This window comes from Dipodomys ordii, unplaced genomic scaffold, assembly GCF_000151885.1.
Source record: "Dipodomys ordii isolate 6190 unplaced genomic scaffold, Dord_2.0 Scaffold39, whole genome shotgun sequence".
In the NCBI taxonomy this organism is placed as follows: domain Eukaryota; kingdom Metazoa; phylum Chordata; class Mammalia; order Rodentia; family Heteromyidae; genus Dipodomys; species Dipodomys ordii.
The window spans coordinates 5953502-5978766 of NW_012267255.1; the positions used below are offsets into that span (position 1 = coordinate 5953502).

General features: G+C 36.7%; 1 protein-coding gene across 1 annotated transcript in view; it reads right to left on the reverse strand.

The window, feature by feature from the left end:
• The window catches only part of Ttll7 (tubulin tyrosine ligase-like family member 7), an 88648-nt gene extending 70254 nt beyond the window's left edge, over positions 1-18394 (reverse strand). Inside the window, exons 1-6 of the mRNA XM_013018190.1 lie at positions 18218-18394; positions 17866-17997; positions 15881-16002; positions 14734-14801; positions 9276-9434; positions 4642-4858 (exon numbers count right to left, since the gene is read on the reverse strand). Of these exons, the coding sequence (XP_012873644.1) occupies positions 4642-4858; positions 9276-9434; positions 14734-14801; positions 15881-16002; positions 17866-17997; positions 18218-18242 (723 nt within the window). The 5' untranslated portion in view covers positions 18243-18394. The remainder of the gene's footprint in view (positions 1-4641; positions 4859-9275; positions 9435-14733; positions 14802-15880; positions 16003-17865; positions 17998-18217) is intronic.
• Positions 18395-25265: the final 6871 nt, after the last annotated feature.

Sequence of the window (25265 nt, forward strand, 5' to 3'; positions counted from 1 at the left end):
CACTTAGGCCCTGAGTTCAAGCCACAGGACTGGCTTAAAAAATACTTATACAGCTGGGCGCCAGTGGCTCATGCCTATAATCCTAGCTACTCAGGAGGCTGAAATCTGAAGATTGCAGTTCAAAGCCAGCTTGGGCAGGAAAGTCTGTGAGACTCTTATCTCTAATTAACCACCAGAAAATCGGAAGTGGCACTGTGGCTCAAGTGGTAGAGCACTCACCTTGAGCTGAAGAGCTCAGGGACAGTGCCCAGGCCTAGAGTTCAAGCCCTATGACCAACAAAAACAACAAAAATAATAATGTACAGACTGATAATTTTATAGTTATTTAAGTAATAGTCAAGGAAAAGAATGACACATTTCCTTTGAAGGCCTGAGGATGTAATAACTTAAAGTTGTGTGTGTGTGTGTGTGTGTGTGTGTTCCTCACAATATTATCTACCAGAACACTGTATCAGATAAATAGAGTAGAAGATATCAAGTTAAAATGTGAAAGTACACAGAGCACTTGCCCAGTATGCTTGAAGCCCTGTATTCAAATGCTGGCACCTCAACAACAACAAAAAAGAAAAACATGAACATACATATTGCTAAACAAGAGCAATGCTCTTAAGTCATTTTGATGTATTATTAATATTTCCAGCCTTTATCATTTGCACCCAAATTTGAGGAAATAAGTTTTCTGAGAAATATTCTTTTCAAGAAAAAGTGGAAGGAAGGGAGGAAGGAAGGAAGGAAGGAAGGAAGGAAGGAAGGAAGGAAGGGAGGAAGGAAGGAAGGGAGGGAGGGAGGGAGAAAGGGAGGGAGAAAGGGAGGGAGAAAGGGAGGGAGAAAGGGAAGAAGAAAGGGAGGGAAGAAAGGAGGAAAGAATAGGGAAGGAGGGAGGGAATGGAGGAAAAGAAAATTCAAGCAGGCAGCAGAGAGAAAGAGAGAGGGAGAGAGAGGGAGGGAGGAAGGGAACTACCAAATATTCCTGTACTGACTCCTCCCCTCCTGTACTGACTGGGTCACACTATTTTTCATTACCAAGACAGTACAATTAAGCTTCCACCCACAGAACACACCTGAAGGTGCTATACAGATGTCTAAATGATTAACATTGATGTACAGAGCTCCCATATTGGGATCTTTGGTTCTAATCTTTTCTAAATCCTTATTTCTTTAGTATGAAAATTTATTGATAAATAAGCTTGAAAGAAAATCCAAGATTTAAAAGTTCTCATAAAGATTATACATCTAATGGTTCTTTATCAAACTGTATGAAGCTTCTTTATTGACTCTGTTTTTAATTCTTCCCTCTTCAGATTCCCACTCCCAAAGAATACTCTGAATATATGATTACTATTTTACTATTTTGATTTCTTAATCATCAGTTACAACCATGTCCTATTTTATTTTCAGTGTAGTTTGTTAGGGCACTGATATTAAGATCTTTGAAACAAAATAGGCAGAAATATCACTTGTGCTACATGTAGCTTACTGATACATGTGCAAACTAAGTAAAATTTTGATGTCTTTCATTCATTAATTGATATTTTAGGAGCATCCACAAAACATCTATGAACCTCATAGCACCTTGCAAAGGTAAAACTGACTGTATGCTACCCTGTTTGCCAGTCTTTAGGCTTGTTACTAAATTGGTTTTTACTCAAAAACTTTTGAAGAACTAAATAAATGACCACTACATGGTAGCACTACGTGGTAACAGGAAAAGTGAGTGTCTAATATATTTGAACATTTATAGGTCTCTGTCTTATTCTCCTTATATAGAGGCTCTAGATACTTAATTCTGACACAAATATATAAGTCATTCCAAATATACATGCTGTTTTTAAATTCTAAAATTACAAAAAGACAGATACCAAGCAGGAGTCTGCTATCCAAAAACAACCAATACAACCATTATGCTTTATGTTTTTTCCAAGGCCTTTTTTTCATAAACTTACACATCACTGTGGTCTCATTTTACATAATTTTTTAATTCAACTTTTAAAAAATCACAAAATTGTTAAGGTGGTTAGAGATTACGTAGGAGAGCAGCAGAGTAGAATACGATGCATGTGAAAACCAAAGCCAAAAGCTTAAGAGCAAGTGGCAATGGCATTTCCCTTCTCTTCATTTCTCATTCTGACTTCCAAATCCATCGTACTTAAGCAAATTATATACACATAGCTTAGTATGTAAGAACAAAGCACTTTACTACAAAAAAGAATCCTTCCCAGCCTTCCCATGTCCAATACCATCTAAAGATAAATACTGCCTTCTGTATAATCCATTTTTATCCACTTCAATTATTTTAATCCCAATAAGATAACTAATCTCAAATTTTGTCTATAGTTCCCATATTCCTTTATCCTTTCCCATTGTCCAGGCCTAACACTAAGTTTACTCTTGATTTCCCTCTTTCTCGTTTTTATTCTACAAATCCAACCTGTCACCATACAATACAAATGCTATCCATATTATTCTAAATGTACCTGAAATCTATGTTCATATTTTTAGTCAGCTCCAACTGCTCTTTTTTCTCAGTATCTCTTCCGTTCATATGTGATTTGACTAAAACAGTTTCTTGTCTCTTGTACTCCATGCTTTTTCTACCCATCTCCACCTCAGATTCCCCACAACTGCACATCAGGTGAATTTGAAAATTCACATCCCATTCCTTCTCTGCTTAGATTAAGACCTTTCAAAGCTTCATCTTAAGCTAAATTCCAAAATCCTGGATGTGGCCATCAAAATCTTCAATAATCTAGTTTTATAACCTACCATTCTCATCTCTGAACAGGCATTTCTTTTCACCTGCACTTTAGCCAACCTGAACTCGTCTGATCTTTTGACTCCAATACACTCTTATGCCCGAAGCTCCACCACACTCTGCCCTGCTCCCCCCGAAACCTGGCCAGCTCCTCATTACTCAGACTTCAATTGACACACTTCCCTCCCTGCCCTTTTCTCTAGCTGGGTGAGGTACCCTGCTGGTACTACCATAACATGACCTATTTGTTAGGACTTCATTCTTACTATTATATATTGTACTCATCTATAAAACTTTCTGCCTTCCCATGACACTGCTGCTTCTGTGAGGTCAAGTACTATATCTGTCTCAGTCAGTGTCTTCCCCAAAATGACACAATGCCTACAACATAATAGAGTCCAAACATTACTTGGTTATTGATATAAACACATCTTATAGCCATTAATTAAATATTTATTCCTTTTGATGTCCTTTCCTATAAAAACTTCTCTTTTTTTCTTTGCTAGGTTTACAATATTGCAATGTTAACACTTGGCTATATTTCAAGTTAAAAATATTACCATTCTTAAGCCAGGTGCTAGTGGCTCATTCCTGTAATCTTAGTCACTCAAGAGGCTAAGATCTGAGGATAACTGTTTGAAGCCAGTCCAGGCAAGAAAGTCTGTGAGACTCTTTTTCATGGTGGTGGTGGTGGTGGTCGTGGTCATGGGGCTTGAATTCAGGGCCTGGGCACTGCCCCTGAGCTCTGAGCCCTTTTTCTCAGGGCTAGCATTCTACCGCCTTAAACTACAGCTCCACATGTGGTTTGACGGAAGTTAATTGGGAACAGAAAAGTTTTACAGACTTTTCCCAGGCTGGCTTTGAACCATGATCTTCACTGAGTAGCTAGGAGTACAGGCATGAGCCACCAGTACACAGCTCAATACGCTTATCGCCAATAAACTACTCCAAAAAAAAAATAGAAAGTGGAGCCATGGTTCAAGTGATAAAGTGCTAGTCTTAAAAAGAAAAGCCCAGGGACAGTGCCTGGGCTTGAGTTCAAGCGTAGGACCAGCACACACAAAAATATTACCATTCTTAATGATGGTAAGTCTATACATATTGAGGAAGAATAATAACCAGTAATTTCTCAAACTGTGAAGCAATAAACTAATTTTAAATAGTTAATAAATCATAATTTGACTTCCTTAAGTTATAAATTATAGCTGATGATTTTTATGATAAGCTACACTTAGAACTTTCATGAAATATGATGATTGTAACAAAGAAAAATGAGTAGGAAAATACCTACAAATTTCTCTCCTTAATGATTTTATGATGCACACTGAAACTGTTCATTTGTGTCTTGATTTCACATTTGTCAGTGTAAATTTTACAACTCTCTCTTTTGTTCTAAAAAAATGATTAACTACTGTCTGATAACTTTTGCTCTTTCCTCTCACATTCTACATGTTCACATCCTACTTTTTACACAAAGCCCAATCAAATGTCACACCCCCCCCCGCGGAAGGCACTGAACAAACTCATTGCAGTTTACTGTTACTTCTCAGTGGCATACTGTTTATGTTTCTACTAGAGTCATTTCTGCAGAGGACTTCTGCATATAGAGAAGTATACTCTGAAATCTGGACTGTGCTCACAGCACTCAAAAGTACCCACAGAGAGGAAACTTATTTCTAATTAATTGCCTAGATCACACAACTTTCTTTTCCATGTTGCCCAAAGTTGTCTGTAAGTTAAAGCAATCTTGCTTATGTGCATTAGTCTTCTAGACCATATACTCCTAAGAAGGAAATCTGATTGAAATACTCTCTATATGTAATAAACATTTTCCAAACTATTTATTGGGAAAATGAATGGAAGTGTAAGTTCTCCCTAGTATCACTTACCAAATTGGACTCATTTGGTGGGATGTACTTCTCTGTTCCCATTCGCACAAGTCCATCATGATAGAGAAAGACTTTCAGTGGATCACATGATGTTACCAGAATATAAATTCGTAAATCAAACTTGTAACCCTCCATGAGGAAAGGCTTTTCAATGTATTCTTGGACAATTAAATGATCCTGAGATGGAAGTTTGTCACCATTTCTTATCAAAGAAATCCTAAGTTCATGGGAAAAAAGGGAAAAATAATATGATATGGAGGCAAGATGTACCAAATGTTATCTATAGACTCAAGGAGGAAACAGTAGTACAGGAAAGTCCGAAACTGGGTACTCCACAAAAGCAACAAATGCGGGGGGAGTCACGATCAACTCTTGGAGGTGATGATCTGAATACAAGCTTGCAACGTTCAAGTAACTGAATCAGGAAACAACAACAAAAACTATATATCGGCATAAAAGAGCTCTATAGCATTTTAATTTCTTCTAGTTAGAGTTCATCAATGGAGCTGAGCAATATCCTAGACTCCCAGCACAGATGCCTGGTTATGGAGTATGCTGAATGGATCTTTGTCTGATGTTTCTCTATTTTTACCTGTTTAGGGTTCCTGGGCAAGTCAAAAGGCCTGTTTTAAATCTGCCTATCTCAGATCTGCACTAGCACTGAAGTGACTGTGAGGACTATTTTTAAAATATATTTAAAGGCAAATATATTAGTCCCTGTTGTATAGGGCAACAAATATCACTTGGAACAAATAACACAGAAATGATGGGGAATGGAAATCTTTAGGATTTTGAAAAGCTCTGACATTTCTGAGAATCAAGAAGGCAATGTGTATGTCAAAAACCTATAAAAATTCAGGATAGACATGAGAAGGACCTAATCTCTTGTCTCTTGGCTAAACATCAGACTTCACAATCTAAGGTGGAGCTGTAAACAGTCTGTCAGAAGATTGAGGGCATGCTTCCATAAGCACATTTGCAATGACTGGCATCCCTCAAGGTTTTTTTTTTAATACCAGTATTTAAGGACACTTCTATTCATTTACTAGATGATTAATAAACTAGACAAATGAAAACTTAAATGGTCACACAAAATTAAGAATTTAGACAAGAAAGCTAGTTCTAAGAGTCCCTAAACAAAATATGGGCACTACAATGAACAGCAACAACAAAAAACCATGTAGAGGGATGGAATGTGACTTCCAGTCTTCATATATGATAACATTCAAAACATTCAGATTATACTCAAAACATATGAAGAATGGAAAGACAAAAATATAGCTCATAAACAAAGATTTAAAAAAAACAGAACACCAAAGCCTTGACAATTAGCTTATTAGATAAATGTTTAATAACTATTTGAAAAATTATACCAAATGCTCAAGGAAACTACAGAAAAAGGGAAATCATAAAACCAATGCCTCATTAAAAATCCGATTTTTGTCTTAGCAAAAATTCTAGGGTTGAAAAGTATAGTAACTTTAATGAAGAGTCATTAATAGGACTATAAGATATGTTTATAAATATAAAAAGAAGCCAGGTGCCTGTGGCTAATGCCCATAATCCTAGCTACTAAGAAGGCTGAGATCTGAGGGTTGCAGTTTGAAGCCAGCCCAGCAGAAAGTCCATGAGACTCTTATCTATAATTAACCACTAGAAAACAGGAAGTGGCACTGTGGTCCTGAGTTCAAGTCCTATAACTGAGAGAGAGGGGGGAGAGGAAGAGAGAGAGAGAGGGAGGGAGGGATGAAAATGGAAGGAAGGAAGGAAGGAAGGAAGGAAGGAAGGAAGGAAGGAAGGAAGGAAGGAAGGAAGGAAGGAAGGAAGGAAATTTAAAACTTGAAGATATACTAATTGAGATTATCTAGACTGAGGAGCTGAAACAAAAAAACCAATCAGATAAACTACATAGAGCCAAAGGAAACCTGTGTGAGGACGTATCTATAAGCATACCAATATACACATAATGGCAATCTATGAGGAAGAGAGAGAGAAAGACTCTAAAGAATATTTGAAGAAATAATGACAGAAAATGTTCCAGTGTAGTGAAAATATAAATTGTCTACAATATCCAAGAGCTTTATTAACTTCTAGTGGGATAAATGCAAAGAAATGCACACCAAGGCAAATTATAATCAAACTGTTAAAAGAACACCAGAAAAACAACTATATAGGCAAATATAAGTCACTATTAGTAGACTTCAGTGTGCAATACCTCATTTTCCTTATAGTTTAAAAGACAACTATATAAAGTAATCATTACAAATCTATGCTAGTTAGCATGACTTACAGAGATATAATTTGCAACCTCAACAATAAAAAGGGATAGAGCTATGTAGGAACAAAAAACTATATTTTATCAAAATGAAATTTGATACTAATGCAAAAGATTATTATAAATTATGATGATATATAATCTCAGGATCACCACTTAGAAAACTCAGAAATAAAAGAAATGACAGGGAATTTAAGTGGTACACAAGAAGAGAGCTACTTATTTAACAGAAAGCTGTAATGGATAAATCAAAGAACTGAAAGTATATAAAACACAGAGAAAATATAGTAAAAGGTAGAGTGTAGCCCCTTTTTCCATAATTACAATAAATTAAAAATTTTTAGGGCAAGATTTAACAGGATGGATTTTTTTTAATATAGTCAACTATAGGTGGTCTACAAACGATTTGCTTAGAGACCAAGATCGAAACAAATTGAAAGTGAAAGCCTAGAAAAGAAACTGAATGTCCACAATCACATGGATTAGCTAGTACTAGACAAAATAGACTGTAATACATTGTTACAAAAAACAAGGCATGATATTATACAGTGATAGTGATTTTAGCTAAGTATAATTATGCCACAATATTGTGAAATTTATGCAGTCATGTAATCTCAATAAAGAAACATTTTGGGGAAAAAAGAAATGTCCATGCATGCAGAACATATAGCAATTATAAATATATGTGCACTTAATAACAGAGCTCCAACATGCATCAAACAAAAACTCATAGAAGTGAAGGGAGAAAATGTAGAACAATGATAGTGTTCTATAGTTCACTTTTGATAGCAGACAAAACAATGAGACAGAAGATTGACAAGGAAACAGATATACTCAACAGATGCTAGAAATGTCCTTTGTATTATACATTGTATTACAGCATATTAAACCCAGGCAATGAGATTTATTCTATTGTCTGCTTTTCTGCTTATTTTTTAGACTGTAATCAAAATAAACTGGAAGAGTATTCTACGTTTAGCAACAATTTTAAATGCATAGAATATTAGATGTCTAACATTAAAATTGAGAAAAATATGAAATTCATTTAGCCTTCTCCAAAATATTTGTTCATACAAATATATAGGAAAGCAGTGTAATTGTAAGGAATTAACATAAAATTTCCAATAACACACTTTAGATTTAAGCCACCAACTCAAGTTTTAAAATAATGTGTGATCAAATCATTACATTTTGCCTAAAAGTTAAATTCTTAGAATAGTTTAGCTAGTAGCTACCATTTTTCCCATAGTATTTCATATAAAAATTAAGATGACTCGGGTGTATTTCAGCAAAAACAGCCTCTATCACACTTCCTTCTTTTAAAAAAAGTGCACTGCAGAAAAATAAACACAAGCAAGCAAAAAGAAGCAAGAATTTTAAGTTGTACTTTCTATTCTCAACTAGCATGCTGAGCTCTTGGCACACTAAAAATGTGCCTCCCCATTTTCAATTCAGTTACCATGAGAACATGAAAAAAAATATCTATAAAGCAAAGAGCACACATATTGTCCTTCCAGGCTTCTAGCTATGAGAATAAAATTCCTCTCCATTTCTTTCTCCAAAGCAACTTAGCTCTTCTACAGCAACCATTTTACTCTCCAGACTTATTAAAATTATTGTAAATGTGTGTTTTGTGTTTATGAAGAAACCGTAAACAGCTCTTTTTCCCCCTCTGCTATTATCTCCTGTTAAATTCTAACATCTTGTTGCTTTTTATTTTTTATTTGTGTTTATTTTTGGAAGGAGTGAGGTATAAACTCAGGATTTCACAATGGATAAGTAGGCACACTACTGATGGAGTCACACCGCAGGACCTTCTTCCTCGGGTTACTTTTTTGAGATAAGGTCTCAGTTTTCGCTCAGGCCAGCCTGGACCTCAATCCTCTTTTTACAGCTTTCTGCCATAGCTGGAATGACAGGTGCACCCTACCACACCCATCTTTTTCTGTTGATCTGAACTCTCACAGTTTTCCTTGACTGGCCCTGAACCATGATCTTCTCAATCTCAATCTTTCACATAACTGGGATGAGAGGTATGTGCCACTGAGGGTAAAGCGGGGGCCCACAAACTTTGTTCCCTAGCTACCTCTGAACCAACCACCATCCTCCCAATTTCTACCTCCCCAATACCTAGGATGATAAGGGTGAGCCACTAGCGCTAGGTCTAAATTTTCAGTTGAATTACTGAAGCGTATAGGGCAGGTTAGTAGAAATGAGTCTCAGTAAGGATTTAGTTCCTAAAAAAGCAATAATTAGAAACTTATTTTCTCACAATGAAACTCAATCATGCGTAAGTATGCACATTTATCCTTTCCATATTGATTTTAATATTACTGATTATAGGGAAAAATAAACTTACCCGTGACCCATTGCACCATTAGCTGGTTTTACTATAAAAGTTTTCTGTTTCCGTTTTTTCTTCAGTTCTTTCACATAATTCTGGAATTGAGTGTATTCAGCAGGGAAAATCCATGTTCGAGGAATAAAAGTATAATCCAGAGGCCTAGTCTTGATCATTCTACAAATCACAAAGAATATAAAGGACAATTTATATTCAACCTCATAAATCTTACTTCTCTGTGCTAGCAGTACTACAGAAACTTAACATGCCTCATTCCTTCAAGTATCCATTCATTTATTGATCTGCACAACAAATACTGTCATGCATCTACTATGTACTAGTCATAGGTCTAGACACTGACATTCATCTGTGGAAAAAAATAGACAAAAACGTCTGCCCTGTTAGGTACTAATTTACCCATGCGTATATCAATGATTTATTTGATTATACACTGTGCTGGGCACTAATGACAGTAAAATACATTAGCATGGTAACTGATTCAATTAATGGACTGACAGGCTCTTAATTGCAAAGGAATCTGGTAAGTAGAGTCAGGCTCATAGGCAAGATAGCACTGTAACTGTCATTAACTGTCTAAGGGTACGGGCAGGGAGTAGGAATGATTCATGGCCAAAGGTCATAAATATGATTTCTGGATATCAGAGTCATCCACAGGGAGCAAATTCTGGCTCATTTTTGTGCCACTGTGTTTCAGAATCTAACTCTTTTTTTTTTGAGAAAAACCACTTGAAAGACTGAATCAATAGCACTTTTATTTATGTGACCACCAATACATGTGACTACATGGCTCATATCTCCTGATGTTTGTGTATTTGCTGTAAATTAGGCTGTTTATTTAGATATGCAATTCAATGAGAATACATAGTATCTTAATACTGTGAAATGTCGACTTTTGATTGCCACCAATGTTAGCCATATTGCACTTATCAATTCCCAATAAAAAATAAGAAAATTATGAAATATTTTTAAATATTGCCTCTTCAAAAGAAGACTTTTTGAAATGTATGCAAGTCAGAAGTGGTTCAAGTGATAGAGCACTAGTCTTGAGTAAAAGAAACAGTGCCCAGGCCCTGAGTTCAAGCCTCAGAACTGGCAATAAGCAAACAAAAACACAGGTCTTTTATGTTTTTTTGTTTTTTCTGAACGCTGGGCCTGGGCGCTGTCCCTCAGCTCTTTAGCTCAAGGCTAGCGCTCTACCACTTGAGCCACAGTGCTACTTCTGGCTTTTTTCTTTTTTCTTTTCTTTTTTTTTTTTGCTTATGTGGTGCTGAGGAATCGAACCCAGGGCCTCAGGCATGCAAGGCAAGTGCTCTACCACTGAGCCACCTTCCCAGCCTCACAGGTCTTTTATGAATGAGCAGATATAGTCATCAGATTGGGGGAAAAAAAATTTAATGGGTATCCTAAGCTACACACTGGTGTCTCATGCCTGTAATCCTAGCTACTCAGGAGGCTGAGATCTGAGGATCGCAGTTCAAAGCCAGCCAGGGAAGGAAAGTCTGTGACACTCTTATCTCCAATTAACCACCAGAAAACCAGAAGTGGTGCTGTGGTTCAAGTGGTAGAGCACCTGCCTTGAGCTGAAACACCCAGGCCCAGAGTTCAAGCCCCATGACTGACCAAAAAAAAAAAAAACAAAAAACAAGGTATCCTATAATCCTATATGCACAGAAGGAGAGCCTAAACTCTAACAGTAGAGAATATACATCAACCATTTCAACAGCACAACTGGTGATTGATATAGTTATAATTCAAGTATTTTCACAAAGAGAATCCTACAAAAATGTAAGTATGTTGCAGAAGGAAACAATTACCAAGCCTAGCTATTTAATCCATTTTAAACCCACAAACTAATCTCAATACCAAATAGAATAATATTGACTAGCTTAAAAATTAAATACCAAAGACATCAAAATAAAGCACAGTATCAGTGCTAATGTTCTGTTTTGGTTTCCTATACACTTTTAAGTGTTTTTGTTATATTTAAGAATGATAGGAAATTAGATAAAGTTACAATTTTAATTAGAAAAATGTCCTTTAAACCTAACCACGTGACAGGAGGGAGGACTGGGAGAGCAAAATGTCTGAAATGTACTCATTACCTGACTTATGAAAACTAACCCATCTGTTCATCACTCGTGTAAGAACAATTCTTTAATAATTTTAAAGTACTAATCATGTGGTGTTTATGTGGTACCATTATTTCACAGATATATATTTTTTAACTTAAAGCACATACATGTTCAAATGAAATACCTTACTCAACAGGGGTAAACTACCTCAAAAGAAACATACAGACTTTCTTAGGAATTTGGAAATCTGGGATAATTTCCACTCTGTCAGGGATTGACTCAGTAATATTAGACAAGGGGTTAACTCTATCTTTATAGTACTAGGCCATTACTTTTTAATCTAACAGAAACTCTTCTACCTTAAGGAGAGTTTGAAGGACCCTGGAATGGGAACTGGCCTGTTTGTAAAAACCTACTAAAAGGTTCACCCTTACCTCCCTCAACTATGAAAACTATTGTTCTCTTCTCTACAGAGCATACAGAGCTTTCCAAATTACCAACAAGCCCAGTCTCCTCACCCTCACTTCCCCTATGTCACACAAAATGAAGACAGTAATTCTGAACACTATCGCCCTTCAGCTAAACTCCCATCTCTGTGCCCCAGCTGCACTGGGCATTATTTCAGCATCATGATTATTCATGCTTTCTCCCTCCACATGACTTTGGCTCATGTTATCCTTCCTCCCTGGATGCTTCTTACCAACCATCTGCACTTTTAAACTCTATCTACCTTTCATCTATTGCTTTCCTTATCTTGTCCTCAGGGCAACTCTCCCACACCTCCATAACTAGGTCACAATAGCTCTCACACACCAAGTTTAGAGCTCTGTGCCTCTACTTTAGCACTTAGAAAAGCTGCAGTTGGATAGTATGGAAATCATGTCTGTTTAATTATTTTATGTACCCAGATGCTGGCACTGGGCCGGTATACAACAGATGTGTGGTAAATATGTGTTCTATGATGAAAGAAACTAACGACTCATGCCCCAAATTTTCCTCTGAATCCCACTCTTGGAATCCCGATAGTCTTACAACCCACAGAATGTCATCCTGAAGACCTCTCCTCATAGCAGTCTTCTCCTTTTATCAGTTCTGTCTCTAATACTTTTCAATTTCAGCTGGCAGCATGGCTCAAGTGGTAGAGCACCTGTCTGATAAATACAAGGCTCTGAGTTCAAAGCTAGGACAAAAAGAAAAAAAGAAAAACCCTTCTATTTATTCTCTCTTCCCCATTGCCATTCTCTTGTGGATTATTAGATGTTTCTATTTCTTACAAAGTTTTCTCTCTGTGTCCCAACTACATTGAATTCATTATCTACAGTCCCACCATTACTAAAATTATTTCTCTGCTTAAATTCATTTAATAACATTTTTCTCAGAAAAAAATTATTTAAATGTTGAGGGGATGAAGAGATGAATGAGTGACATAAAATATAGTGGCATACCTGGCTGGATCTTTGTATACGCAGAGCCCCTCTACATCCTACATAGCCAGACAACTACTATAAGGGTCTTCAAAAATCATGTTGGCTGAAGCATCCATATGGTCTCTCTTGTCTCTGCCTGTCATCTTCTTACCTTCTCCTCAGGGTTCCATTTTGAATTCTAAGCTAGGAAGCCTACTCCAAGCTTCTCCAATCTGAGTCACTATCCTTGTCAGCACTACTGCCCAAACACAGCATCACCAAGTCTTTTTTCTGCCTTGTACTTTTGTGGTATATTAAAATTAATGATCTCTGAAACAAAGACTAATAAAAAAAAACTACTGAGTTGCTGGCCACCAATATCTCACACTTGTAATTCTAACTACTCAAGAGGTTGAGATCTAAGGATTGAGGTTCAAAACTAACTCTAAGCAGAAAAAGATGCTTATGTCCAGTTAACCAGCAAAAAGTAAGAAGTAGGGGCATGGCTCAAGAGGTAGAGAGTTAGTTATAAGCGTACAAAGCTCTTAGTTCAAGCCTAAATTCTGGTGTGTGCACGCACACGCACACACACACACTCCAATTAGTAAATAGATGCATAATGGCATTTACAAGGAAGACATTAGTGTTGATGTAATAATAAACACATCCTACTGAACTTTCTCTAGGAATAGGCCTCTATAATTTTTTTTCAAATTCTGTTTATCACTCAACATTTCAAGCTAAAAAAAAAAAGCCAAAGCAATCTAAACATTCACAGAAACAAACACAAGGAACGAAATCTATAGTTCAGTCAACAAATCACTAGACAGATTTTTTAGTCTATAGTTTTTCTATGAAATATCATTACTTTAATACTAACCTCAGAGATAAATATATGTGTATATGTGCATATATAGCCCTGAGTGAACACGCATATATGTGTCTGTGTGTATGAATGTGTGTACATGCACTAATATAGTGCCTGTCATATGCTGGATGTTCAATAACCAATATGAAAACACACATACACAGCATATGATGAAGCAAACTAGTTTCTGCAAGGTTTAACTGACAAAAATATCCATTAAATGCCATATAAAGATTATTCCTTGCAGGGGGGAGGGGGAGCGGGGAGGTTTGGGTGGGGGGGCAGGGGGAGGATGGGAAGGGATGGGAAGGGAAACAAAGGAGGAGGCTACAATGCTTGATAAGAAATGTACTCATTATCTTGCCCATGTAATTGTAACGCCTCTGTACAGTATTTTCATAATAAAAAAAGAAAGAAAAAAAAAGATTACTCCTTGAATTTTAAAACAAAAATCTATTACCACCAAGCACCAAATGGCTCAAGCCTGTACTTCTAGCTACTCAAGAGACTGAGATCTGAGGATCATGGTTTGAAGCCAATCCAGGCAGAAGAGTCTATAAGACTCCTAGCTACAATTAACAATTCGCTTTGGGAAACAAAGGTGAGGGAGAGTACTCAGGCCCTGAGTTCACCAGGACCAGCACCCCCAAACAAGACCTCTGTTACTAAACATATAGCATGTTGTAGTAAAAGGAGCACCAAGATTCAGAACTCTGGGACATAATTCCAGCTCTGTTGTTAAGCATTTGACTTTGTAAAAGCTACTCATTTTCCTGCATCTTGTATATACATTTTTCTAACTTGGGGAGGGGAAGGGAAATAACAAAATGCTGAAATATAGATATAGGTTAAACCATTGTAACAACGAGAAGTACAAGACACTATGTCATATATATATATATATATATATATATATATATATATATATAAAGCTACTCATTTCTCTGACCTTCAGTTACTTTCTTTGCAAAGTACTACTAGAGCCAAGGAATTGACCAGAAATTGCTGTTTAAAATGTCATTTCTTCATCTAAATACCATTTCAAATCATTGCAACATTATTAAAGGTATCTCTATAATATCCGTAAAATGAATAAGAAAATGAATTACTTGGTCATATTTCTTGCTAAGAAATCCTTCCTACAGATCTCCCCCATTCCTGGAAAATGGTTGATCCTCTGAAAAAAAAAGATAAATATTAATATTCTCACTAATTTCATGAGTACCTTCATTTATACCACAACAGTTAAGCCTATCTTTGAAGATTTATGTTTTAGTGAACTTGAGATTTTTTAATTAAATGGCCTATTATTAATTTGCAGAATTAAAAAATCAGTGGTACTCAGAGAACAAAACTGTAAAAAAATTCTAAAGAAATCAGAAAAAAGTATTAACTTAAGTGGTAAAGTTCTGGTGCCTGTGTTGGATAAATGGCAAATTATTATCAAAATAGTTTTAAGAATACTAGATTTACTGAAATCATACATATAGGCATTATAAAACAAAAAAGTAAAAAAGAATTTCCACTATTTGCCCCTGTTGGTCACTGGTGTACTAATACTCTAAACTAAGAGAAGATGGGCTGCATAAAATATAAAATTCCTTTTTAATTTGATGTCCATCTTCTCTGTGTTACACTATATAAACAAAGGCAGACTGCATTCATGTAAACCTACACCTTGCAAAGTATTTTCACATCCTGAACTCCCTATGTAATCTATGCCATGTTACCCAACTTTTAAGTGTGATGAAAGAAAAATTTTTTCCTATCAATTCTTAACTAAAGAAAGAGGATACAAATTGAACTTGAAGAGGATGCAGGCTTCTGGCAGGGAGTCCACATGACTGGGTATCAACAAAACAGGCTATTCAAGAAACTTAGAACTGAAATCTACTCTGTCAACAGATTGAGAACCTATTAATTAAAAAGAAATTATGACTTGAAAAAAACAGATCATAGCCGGGCGCTGGTGGCTCACGCCTGTAATCCTAGCTACTCAGGAGGCTGAGTTATGAGGATCGCGGTTCAAAGCCAGCCCGGGCAGGAGAGACCGTGAGACTCCTATCTCCAATAAACCAACCACCAGAAAACCAGAAGTGGCGCTGTAGCTCAAGTGGTAGAGCGCTCGCCTTGAGCTGAAGAGCTGAGGGACAGCGCCCAGGCCCAGAGTTCAAGCCCCACAACCAACAAATAAAAAAAAAAAACAGATCATGTAACTTTCCTTCCAGCAATAGTTGACCCCAATGAATCCCCTACCTGGTAATTTTGCAGCTCTGAAATCTTCTCCTGCTGAACAGCAGAGTCACACCATATGAGGTTACTTGTTTCATCCTCATCAGGAGTTTTCATAAATCCCATTTCATCGATGACTAAACGAACTGCAAGTACATAGTTAGGTTACATCGAAATTAAAAGACTGAAAATGTAGTCATTGTGCAAAAACTTGGAAATGTGTAAATATGAAGAGACATATTATAGTTCATGATATTTTATTTGGAAGATGCCGATTGGTTATAGCATAATCTTATTTTTCATTACAACAGTTTTCTCTAAGACCCTAGCATCCTCAGTGAGAAATGACAGCTACATTAACTTGTTCCAAAAACATCTGTAGCTTCAATTTGCTCAGATTTATCAGGTCCACAAAACCACTAAAAAGGCAATTAATTATAGTACAGTGAAAACACACAGGTAACTAAGCCAACACCTCTACTAAGGAAAATGTACTTTCATAGGCTTTCTTATGACCAGGAGATAAGCACAAAATGGCAAAGGTAAAAATGGGCCCTGATCATCATTATACTTTCCACCTTCTTAGTTCAAATTATTTTGGGTACTTAACAGTCTACTCATGAAGTCCTGAGGCAGAATTCAAAGAAGAGCTGTAGATATTGGCCCACCTCTGTTCTCCACAGTGTAATCATACTGTAAAGTATCATATTCAAAAAACAGCTTCCTTTTGAGTACAAACTACATGTTTATACTCTCTGATCCAGAATTCAGTTCACATATTGACATTTTTTTCTTTCAACAAATTTCCAGTTTAAGATTAACAGGAAGAATATACTTGGGTAATTTTTGAATTCCAGTGGAACTCTGAGTTTTAACAGAATGTTTATGTACCTAGCAAAGCATCAATGCGTTGTTTTTAAATGTTTTATTTTTATGTGCCTCCTGTGTACATGATGTGGAATCAGCTATCTATATAACTTGACTTACATATGAAACTGATAAAGAGTTACCCGTTTGCTATTGGCTGGCTAGGAAGAAGGATGTACTGTACAAGCAACACTGCCCAGTATACAGGCACAACAGTGCCCAAAATATTGGCATAGCAGTGTCTGGAATACAGGTTCACAAAAGAGAATCATGAATGGGGTTGCAGAGATCAGGGAGAGGACTGTTTAACTGAAAACGCTATTTTTCAAAAGAGGTAAGGTAAAATCCAAAGTTGTACTGAAGCCCCAGGCCTTCAATGTATAAACAGCTAGGAGTTGAGGAAAGTTATTCCTCTCCTGCATTGCAAACCATCATGCAGATTTGGTTTTCTGGGCTCTGTGGCTATATAGCTTTCATACCTAAGGGCAGGGCAACAGCAATATAGCCAAGGGACTCCCTCAACTGGCTCACAAGCAGAAAATAATGACAAAATCAGAATGGCATCTCCAAAGAGTAGCCCTCAGTAATGAGACACATTGTCTATGCCTCTGAGAAACAAGTGGAAAGACTGACAGGATAAATGGCACTTTTGGCAGTTAGCATGGAAGTTTTGTAAGTTGTACCCTTAAGTCTGGGTCATCATACATTCACAAACCTGTGAATTCTAGGACCATTCAGGTCATGCCAGAATTTAGGAAATGTCTGTTCTTACTTAGAGCCATAAAGACAAAATTGTAAAGCCAGGCATATGTAAATATGTAAATCTCTTTTATTATGAACATCAAACCTCAGAGCTGGCAAAAAAAAGAAAACCTGAGCGATGCAGACAATACAGTGTCTAAACTTCACTTTTTGTTCAAAAAGGCTACTAAAATGCATTTTTATCTGAAATTTTAGAAACCCCTTAACACAATTTTTAAGTCTATCATCCCCCACTACATAGGAATAAAAACCTTCTAACATGTAAAAATTTATACAAAAGCCATTTTAAAGATCCCTTACATAAAATTCTCTGAAATCCAACACAAATTTTAAAAACCCAACTAATTTTCCCAATATCTCATGGTTTGGAAGAGACCTACCAATTTCAAACTTTGTCCCAGAAACATTTGCTGTAATGACCCCCTTCTTTTTCTTCTTTCTGGCTTTCCTTTTCATGCTGCTTTGATAAGCTAATTCTGTGTTCAGTTCCAAGGGAGAGGTTCCTTGAATAACTTTAAGAGAAATGTAAAACAGCCAAATATCACATAAAAACACAACAACATAAAAACACAAATCCACATCAGAAACACAGAAGTCCCCAGTAAACAAGGTAAAATTATACATTAGGATACTTGAAATATTCACAAGTACTTCTGAATACTGTTAGAAGATGGAACAGTAATGTCTGTAACATATTCAGATTTTGTAAATGTGGTTTTCTTATGTGCTTACCTCCTTCCTGAGGCAGAGATGGCATTATGACATGTGCCAACTAGTGAGCCGTGGACTGCACGGTAAGAAGTTCCCAGGAGGTCTGGATGTCTCACATTAGTCTAAGTAGGATACGGCCCCAAATCCCTCAGAGTACCTATCATATTATCTGGGTAGAATCCTCAGATTTCAAGACACTTCTATTATGGCCTCACAAAATACCTGTAAGGATTTTGAAACAGAATCACTTGGAAAACAGCAACATTTTCTGATACATACCAACACTGTTTTCTTAAAGCCAAGTAAAGACAAAAGTTACTATGCTCAATCAACAGTATGTGTTAATTTATTAAATCCTATAAAATATGCCAACTGATGGGTTTTTTTAATCCTGTAAGTACATAATCTCCACAATCTAGTGGAGATGTTAAAAAATCATGTATCATTTTCAAATAGCAAATAACATGCATGAACATTAACAAAGATGAAATTCATTACCATTTATTGAACAGTTAGCATTCAAAAATTTATATTATACTACTTAACCTTTTAGAAAGCCTGTGCAGAAGTGATTTGTGTCTGTTATACACATAAGCAGAGCTTAGAAAGGACAAATAGTTTTGGGCTGGGAAGGTGGCTGAGTGGTAGAATGCTTGCCTTGCATGCCTGAGGCCCTGGGTTCGATTCCTCAGTACCACATAAGCAAAAAGAAAAAACCCGGAAGTGGCACTGTGGCTCAAGTGGTAGAGTGCTAGCCTTGAGCTGAAGAGCTGAGCGACAGCGCCCAGGCCCAGAGTTCAGGCCCCACGACCAGACCCAAAAAAAGAAGAAAGGACAAATAGTTTTGTCTGTCTTTACAATGCAATTAAATGACATAAGAACTGAAATGAAAATTACCATTTCAAAGGTAGAGTTCCATAATCAGGAACCCGTAAAACATTCAACTAAATACCTAAGGCTGGGAAGGTGGCTCAGTGGAAGAGTGCATGAGGCCCTGCATGAGGCCCTGGGTTCAATTCCTCAGTGCCACATAAGCAGAAAAAGCTGGAAGTGGTGCTGTGGCTCAAGTGATAGAGCACTAGCCTTGAGCTGAGGGACAGTGCCCAGGCCCAGAGTTCAGGCCCCACAATCAACAACAACAACAACAAAAAAAAACCCTCAATACCTAAACCAAAACCATGATAACGCTTTTTACAAGAAACAATAAAATAACTATCAGGATGAACATTGCTTGCTGAAAGACTGCAAAACAATTTTTTCTTTGTGAGAGGCCAGTGAGGAAAAATTAGTAAAAGACTACATTTGAATTACACTCCAAAAATTGAAAACAGCTCTGAAGGGCACATAATAGTAGTGGTCACCGGGAGGATGATCTTATTTGGGCACACAAGAGAGAAATACAATAAAATTGTTTATGGAGCGAACTACTTTGATTTAGCTACATCTAAACATGATCTACAGTCTACTATGTGTATCTCTGTTATGTATAGATAAACCTGGGCATCTATGTGCTGACTATGATATTAGCAAGCTTTTACTCTCAACAGTCTATGTTCTTCCTTCTGAATATAAGCATTTTTAAACTCTTATAAAGCATCTCTAAGTGTAATATAAAATTATTATGACAAAGGTCTGAAAACTTCTCAGATTCACAAGATTTATAAAATTCAGAAATATCCAAAGATTTGGTTATATAGAATGAGTCATACAGCTCATACTGAATATATATTATTAATAATTTCTTTAATCATAGTTAAAAATTTTAATGAAAATGTGAAGTTTTAATGATAAAATATCACTTTTACTAGAAGAAGTCTCCATTATAGTTCAATAATATAAAAACCAATAATCGCTGGGTGCTGGTGGCTCATGCTTATAATCCTAGCTACCCAGGAAACTGAGATCTGAGGATTACAGTTCAAAGCCAGCCTGGGCAGGAAAGACTGTGAAACTCTTATCTCCAATAAACCACCAGAAAACAAGAAGTGGCGCTGTGGCTAAGTGCTAGAGCATTCGCCTTGAGTTGAAGAGCTCAGGGACAGCACCCAGGCCCAGAGTTCAAGCCCCACAACCAACAAAAACACAAACAAACAAAAAACTCAATAGTCTATTATTTATTATTTGTTACAGACCAGCAGGGACCAGTCAGTGTACAAGTATTTAAGACAGAAACAGAGACAGAGAGACAGAGAGAAAGGAAGGCAGGGAGAGAGAGAAGTTGAGAAGGAGGGAGGAAAGGAAAAGAAAAAAGGAAGGAACGATGGAAGGAATAAAGGAAGAATGAAAGGAAAAAAGACAAGCAACAGCTACATGAGATATTATAAACCAAGATTTTGGTTTCAGTTCTGTCTGATTCAGTATCCCATCTACTGAGCGCCACTACTTTCAGACACCATGCTAGTGTGCTATGTAGAGCTACAAAAACTTTGTAACCTTTCTCTATATAGTACATTCTACAAAACCTGCTGTGTTCTGATAATTCACAATAACTATAGAATCAAAGCAAAATCACTGTAAACAGCTCTAAATTGATCACTCAGTTCCCCATTCCAAACTATAAATGGACTAGATCCCTTCTTGGAATAAAAGAGTAGCCTGAAGTTTCTGCAGGCTCTTTGACACTTTGGGGAGATAACTATTTGAGTTTAGGAGTTCTTGTCCAACATCTTGTTACTGGAGTAAACAAAGGTCCCCTTGAAAGTGTCAGGAGTACTTATTACATTAAAAGTAGGTGACAAAGTCAACAGAGTTTGAAAACAATGCTTGCGCAACAAAAATAGGCTCCAAAAATAGACTTGTTACTTTCTAACTTAAAATGAGACTGACAACTCTGATTTGTATAGAGTTCAAATTAGAAAGTGTATCCCTTCTCCCATCCACAAAGATATTGGAAATCCTTAAAATTATTCTACCCATATTTACTTAATTTATGGTTTGATGAAAATGTTTAACCAACTGAGGACACTAGCGTATCATCCCACTTCCAATTATTTCACTCTATGCTATGCCACACATTTATTTAAGATGACCTATTTCTCAGACCATTTGAGTAAATTGTAGTTCCTTTTCAAAAGCAGGAGGCATGTTTTTAGTTACCTGTGAAATACTTTAAGCCAGTGGTTTCTCAGACTGACTGTAAAGTAGAATCACCTGACGAGCCTGGGCCACCTCAGGACTCTGAAGAGCCTGGCACCAGCATTGTGAGGCTCTTCACATCCAGAAGTACAGCCCAAGCTGAGAACCAAAACAGTCAGACCAAAACAAAGAATAACCATAAAAACAAAACTAAAAATAACTAGAAGGTATCGAAATCCTGATGACTAGTTCAACAAAACAAGTTGAGGAAAACAAGAATTAAAGACAAACAAAATAATTTCTAAGTGAAAGAAATTAAGATTTCACTTTTTACAAGAATCAATTTCTCAAACACACAAATGATGACCATGAGAATAGAAATCTCTAATACTTGTAGACATACACAAGATTGAAATTAAAACCAGACTAGTTCCCACATATATGTGCTTTCTGGCTCTTCTAGTCAAACTACTACCATCACATATCCAGTCCAGATTATGTGGCCACATTGCTTTAAATCATCCTCGAATCAGGTGTAAAAAATTAATTCCTCCCTCTATTGATCTTTATTTGTATCCCAACCACCCCCAATATCTTGCTTTCTCCATTCTCAGTGCTAGAAGAGTGCCTGTCTGTTTCAATGGGCACGTCTTACTGAGTGCTATGTGAAATTTGGAGGGGTATTAGGCGGTATGCCTTTAGGCAGTAATCAGGTCTTGAGGGTTCCTGCCTTGTGAAAGGCATAGAAATCCTTATGAAAAAGATTTTAGACTGCGCCATGCCTTTTGTACCTTTCTGTCTTTTACACTGTATGAGGGCACAGCATTCAGCCCCTCCAGAGGACACAGTGACAAGGCACCCCCTTGGAAGCACTTTGACAGCCACAAGATGCCACCCTCCAACCTTGACTAGGGACAATGAGTTAAAAATCGATGGATATAGTCAAGGAGCTCTAAGAAGCAAATACAACCATTTTCCATGTATCCCTTTCACATTTTTAAGTGCTGAAAGATGAGAAAGTATCAAAAGAAACTCTATCAAAGAAAAGCCACTCTGAGGGGTGAAGTGATTTCAGTTTTCTACTTGAGGAATGTATGGGTTTAAAAAAAAACCAGAAAATTAGTAATTGGGGTTAAGAGATAAAGTAATCCTCTGCTTTATCAATAAAATATCTGTAGTTCAACACAGCAGGGTTCCTTTTAGAGCTTTCTGCCAAAAAATTACAATAGACTTCAAAATGCACAGCTGCATGCTTGGTAAACAAATGGCATCACTCAAACAACTCTTCTAACAATGACACATTGACACCACTGATTGTGTGACAACTAAGATGGCTTTAGAGACGTGACTCATTCCCTGAACACAGTCACTTTTGTCTCCTTTTCCCAAGCTGTGTACATTCTCTCCAAAGCTAGATAGGTAGGGCATTCTAGGCCTCAAAGAACCATTTGATCAACCACATCTGAAAATCTGGTAGCAGCCAAGTATGATACTATGTGAGAATACACAGAAGTATTTATTCATTCTGGTAACAGAATTAATGTGGACCTTGAGCAACTTGCTCCACTTAGCTTTCAAATTAGTTTTTAAGTTAGCCTGCTTAGTATTTGTTCCATGCTCTGTGGAGTGTCTTAACTTTAGACTGTATCCTGGTGTGACATGAAAACATTTGGATTCATAACAAAGCACACTTTGAAGGTATTTTCCCTTAACATTGCATCTATGACCTAGGTTAATTAAGAAATGACAAAAAGCACATTCGATGAATTGAAGAAAATTCAAAGCAAGTAAGATAAAGGAACAGAAGACAGCATGATTTCTCAACAAATATAGCAAATATTCATTTACCACTTCCTGACCCTTAAAAAAACTACACAAAGTTCTCAAAACTATGTAGTCACAAAAGGTAAAAAAGTGGAGCTATGAACTCCTACCTATGATTCACAACACAGACTCTCATCTTGAGCTCTGGGGTTGGAATTTAGTGTCATTCAGAGCTAGCTCTCCCCAGAGTTCAATTGCCTAAATGACAGTGTGAAAGATGGAGACTAAGGGAAGTAGAGAAGCTCTGAAGTATCCCGTTCTCCACTTTTTTGCCAGAAAATGTATCATCAATATCAAACTATTCAGCTTCTTTGCTAGTGAACAGATGACATCATTCGGTTGTCATTTGATGCTCACATTTATACGTCTACATGTCTAAACCCTAGCCCTTCAATTTCCTTTGAAAATCGTGTATTACATTTAATTTTCCTAGCTTGTTAAAGGCTATTTCACAACCCAGCAAATTATCTAAGACTTAGATAAGTTCTACTTTAAAATCCTTGTTTGATTCTCATTTGATACACATCATGTTACCAATTTTAGGATGTATGTTTTACTATTGATCACTTATATACCATCTTTATCTTTTTATTTTTCTTTTGTTTTTTAATACGTTTTTTATTGTAAAAATACCGTGGGGTTACAGTGATATGAGCAAGGTAATGAGTTCATTTCCTATCAAACATTGTTATCTCCTCCTTTGTTTTTCCCCTACTATCCCTTCTCTCCCCACCTTCACAACTATGCTTTCCTCCCCGGCTCCCTGCCTAAATTGTAAAGTTCGTTTTTCAACATAGTGTCTTGTAAATATCATTGATACAATGGGTCATCCAGTATCCCTATTAAAGCATTTTGTTTTTTTCCCTTCCCCTCCCCAAACTAGAGAAGTGTAAATACTAGATGCAGGGCACTGACATCAAATACAGTGAAAAAATTATATTAAGTGAAGTAAGCCAGGCCCAAAGAAACATAGGTCCTATAGTTTCCTTTATTTGCAATAACTAGTATATGTCTGAGACAAGCAGAAAAGGTCAAATGCTATGTACATATGACCAGATAAGATGATGTTAAGTGAAATGAACACCAAGATAGGGACACAAGTGGTTTTTCTTTCTTGCTATTGTTCCTAATGTATTTATAATGTACCATGTGATTTTTTTTTGTTTCCCCCATGGTATAACCCCTGTTATCTTTTGTTTTGAACTCAGAATGTCCTAGTGTTCTCATTCAACTTGCTTATTCACTTGACATTCTAACACTTGAGGATACTTCTAGCCCATTTTCTTTCCTAGCTATTTTGGAGATAGAGTCTCATGAACTTTTCTGTCAAGGCTGGCCTTTGAATCTCATCTATCATCTGGATCTCTGCCTGCTGAGTAGCTAAGAATACAAGTGTGAGCCACCTGTGCCCAGCTTATGAATTATAAATCTTAAATGTATTAACTTCATTAATATGTTTAATAGGAAAGAAGTCTCCATCGTCATCTATAGTAATAAGCTAATATATACTCAAGATTTCTAACTACATACATTCACTAAAGGATTCTTATTAATAAAACAACTATTGGGTTTTATTAGGCATTGTGCCTACCTACAAGTCTACATAGAATTCTTCACAAGTATATGTGGTCTTATAACAAAGAAAAAGGAATACTAAAGAGCCAAGGAAATAAAAAGAAAACTGTTTAGCAGAGCTGGGAAAAGGGAAAGAAAAGGGGGAAAAGGGAAAGGGAAGTAGACAATCGATAAACGCTCATTTATTTGTTGTGCTTCCTTCTAACTCAGAATGTATATGTGACTGCAGGAGCTGTTGCAATTTATGGTGAGGTTGGTTTTGCCCTGGAAATGCTGTACCCACCTTGGGCTGCCTTCCTCAAGAGAAAATAAGCCTCCATCTTGTTTAGGTAACTATTACTTTAACTTTCTGCTTCCATCAGTTAACTTCCTCTTTACTGGACATGCTACTACAATAGGAATTACCAGCCAGGAGCTGGTAGCTCACACCAGTAATCCTAGCTACTCAGGAGGCTGAGGTTTGAGGATTACAGTTTAAAGGCAGGCCAGGCAGGAAAGTTTGTGAGACTCTTGTTTTCAATTAACTACCAGAAAGCAGATGTGGAACGGAGGCTTAAAGTAGTAGAGCACTAACCTTAAGGGAAAAACCTCAGGG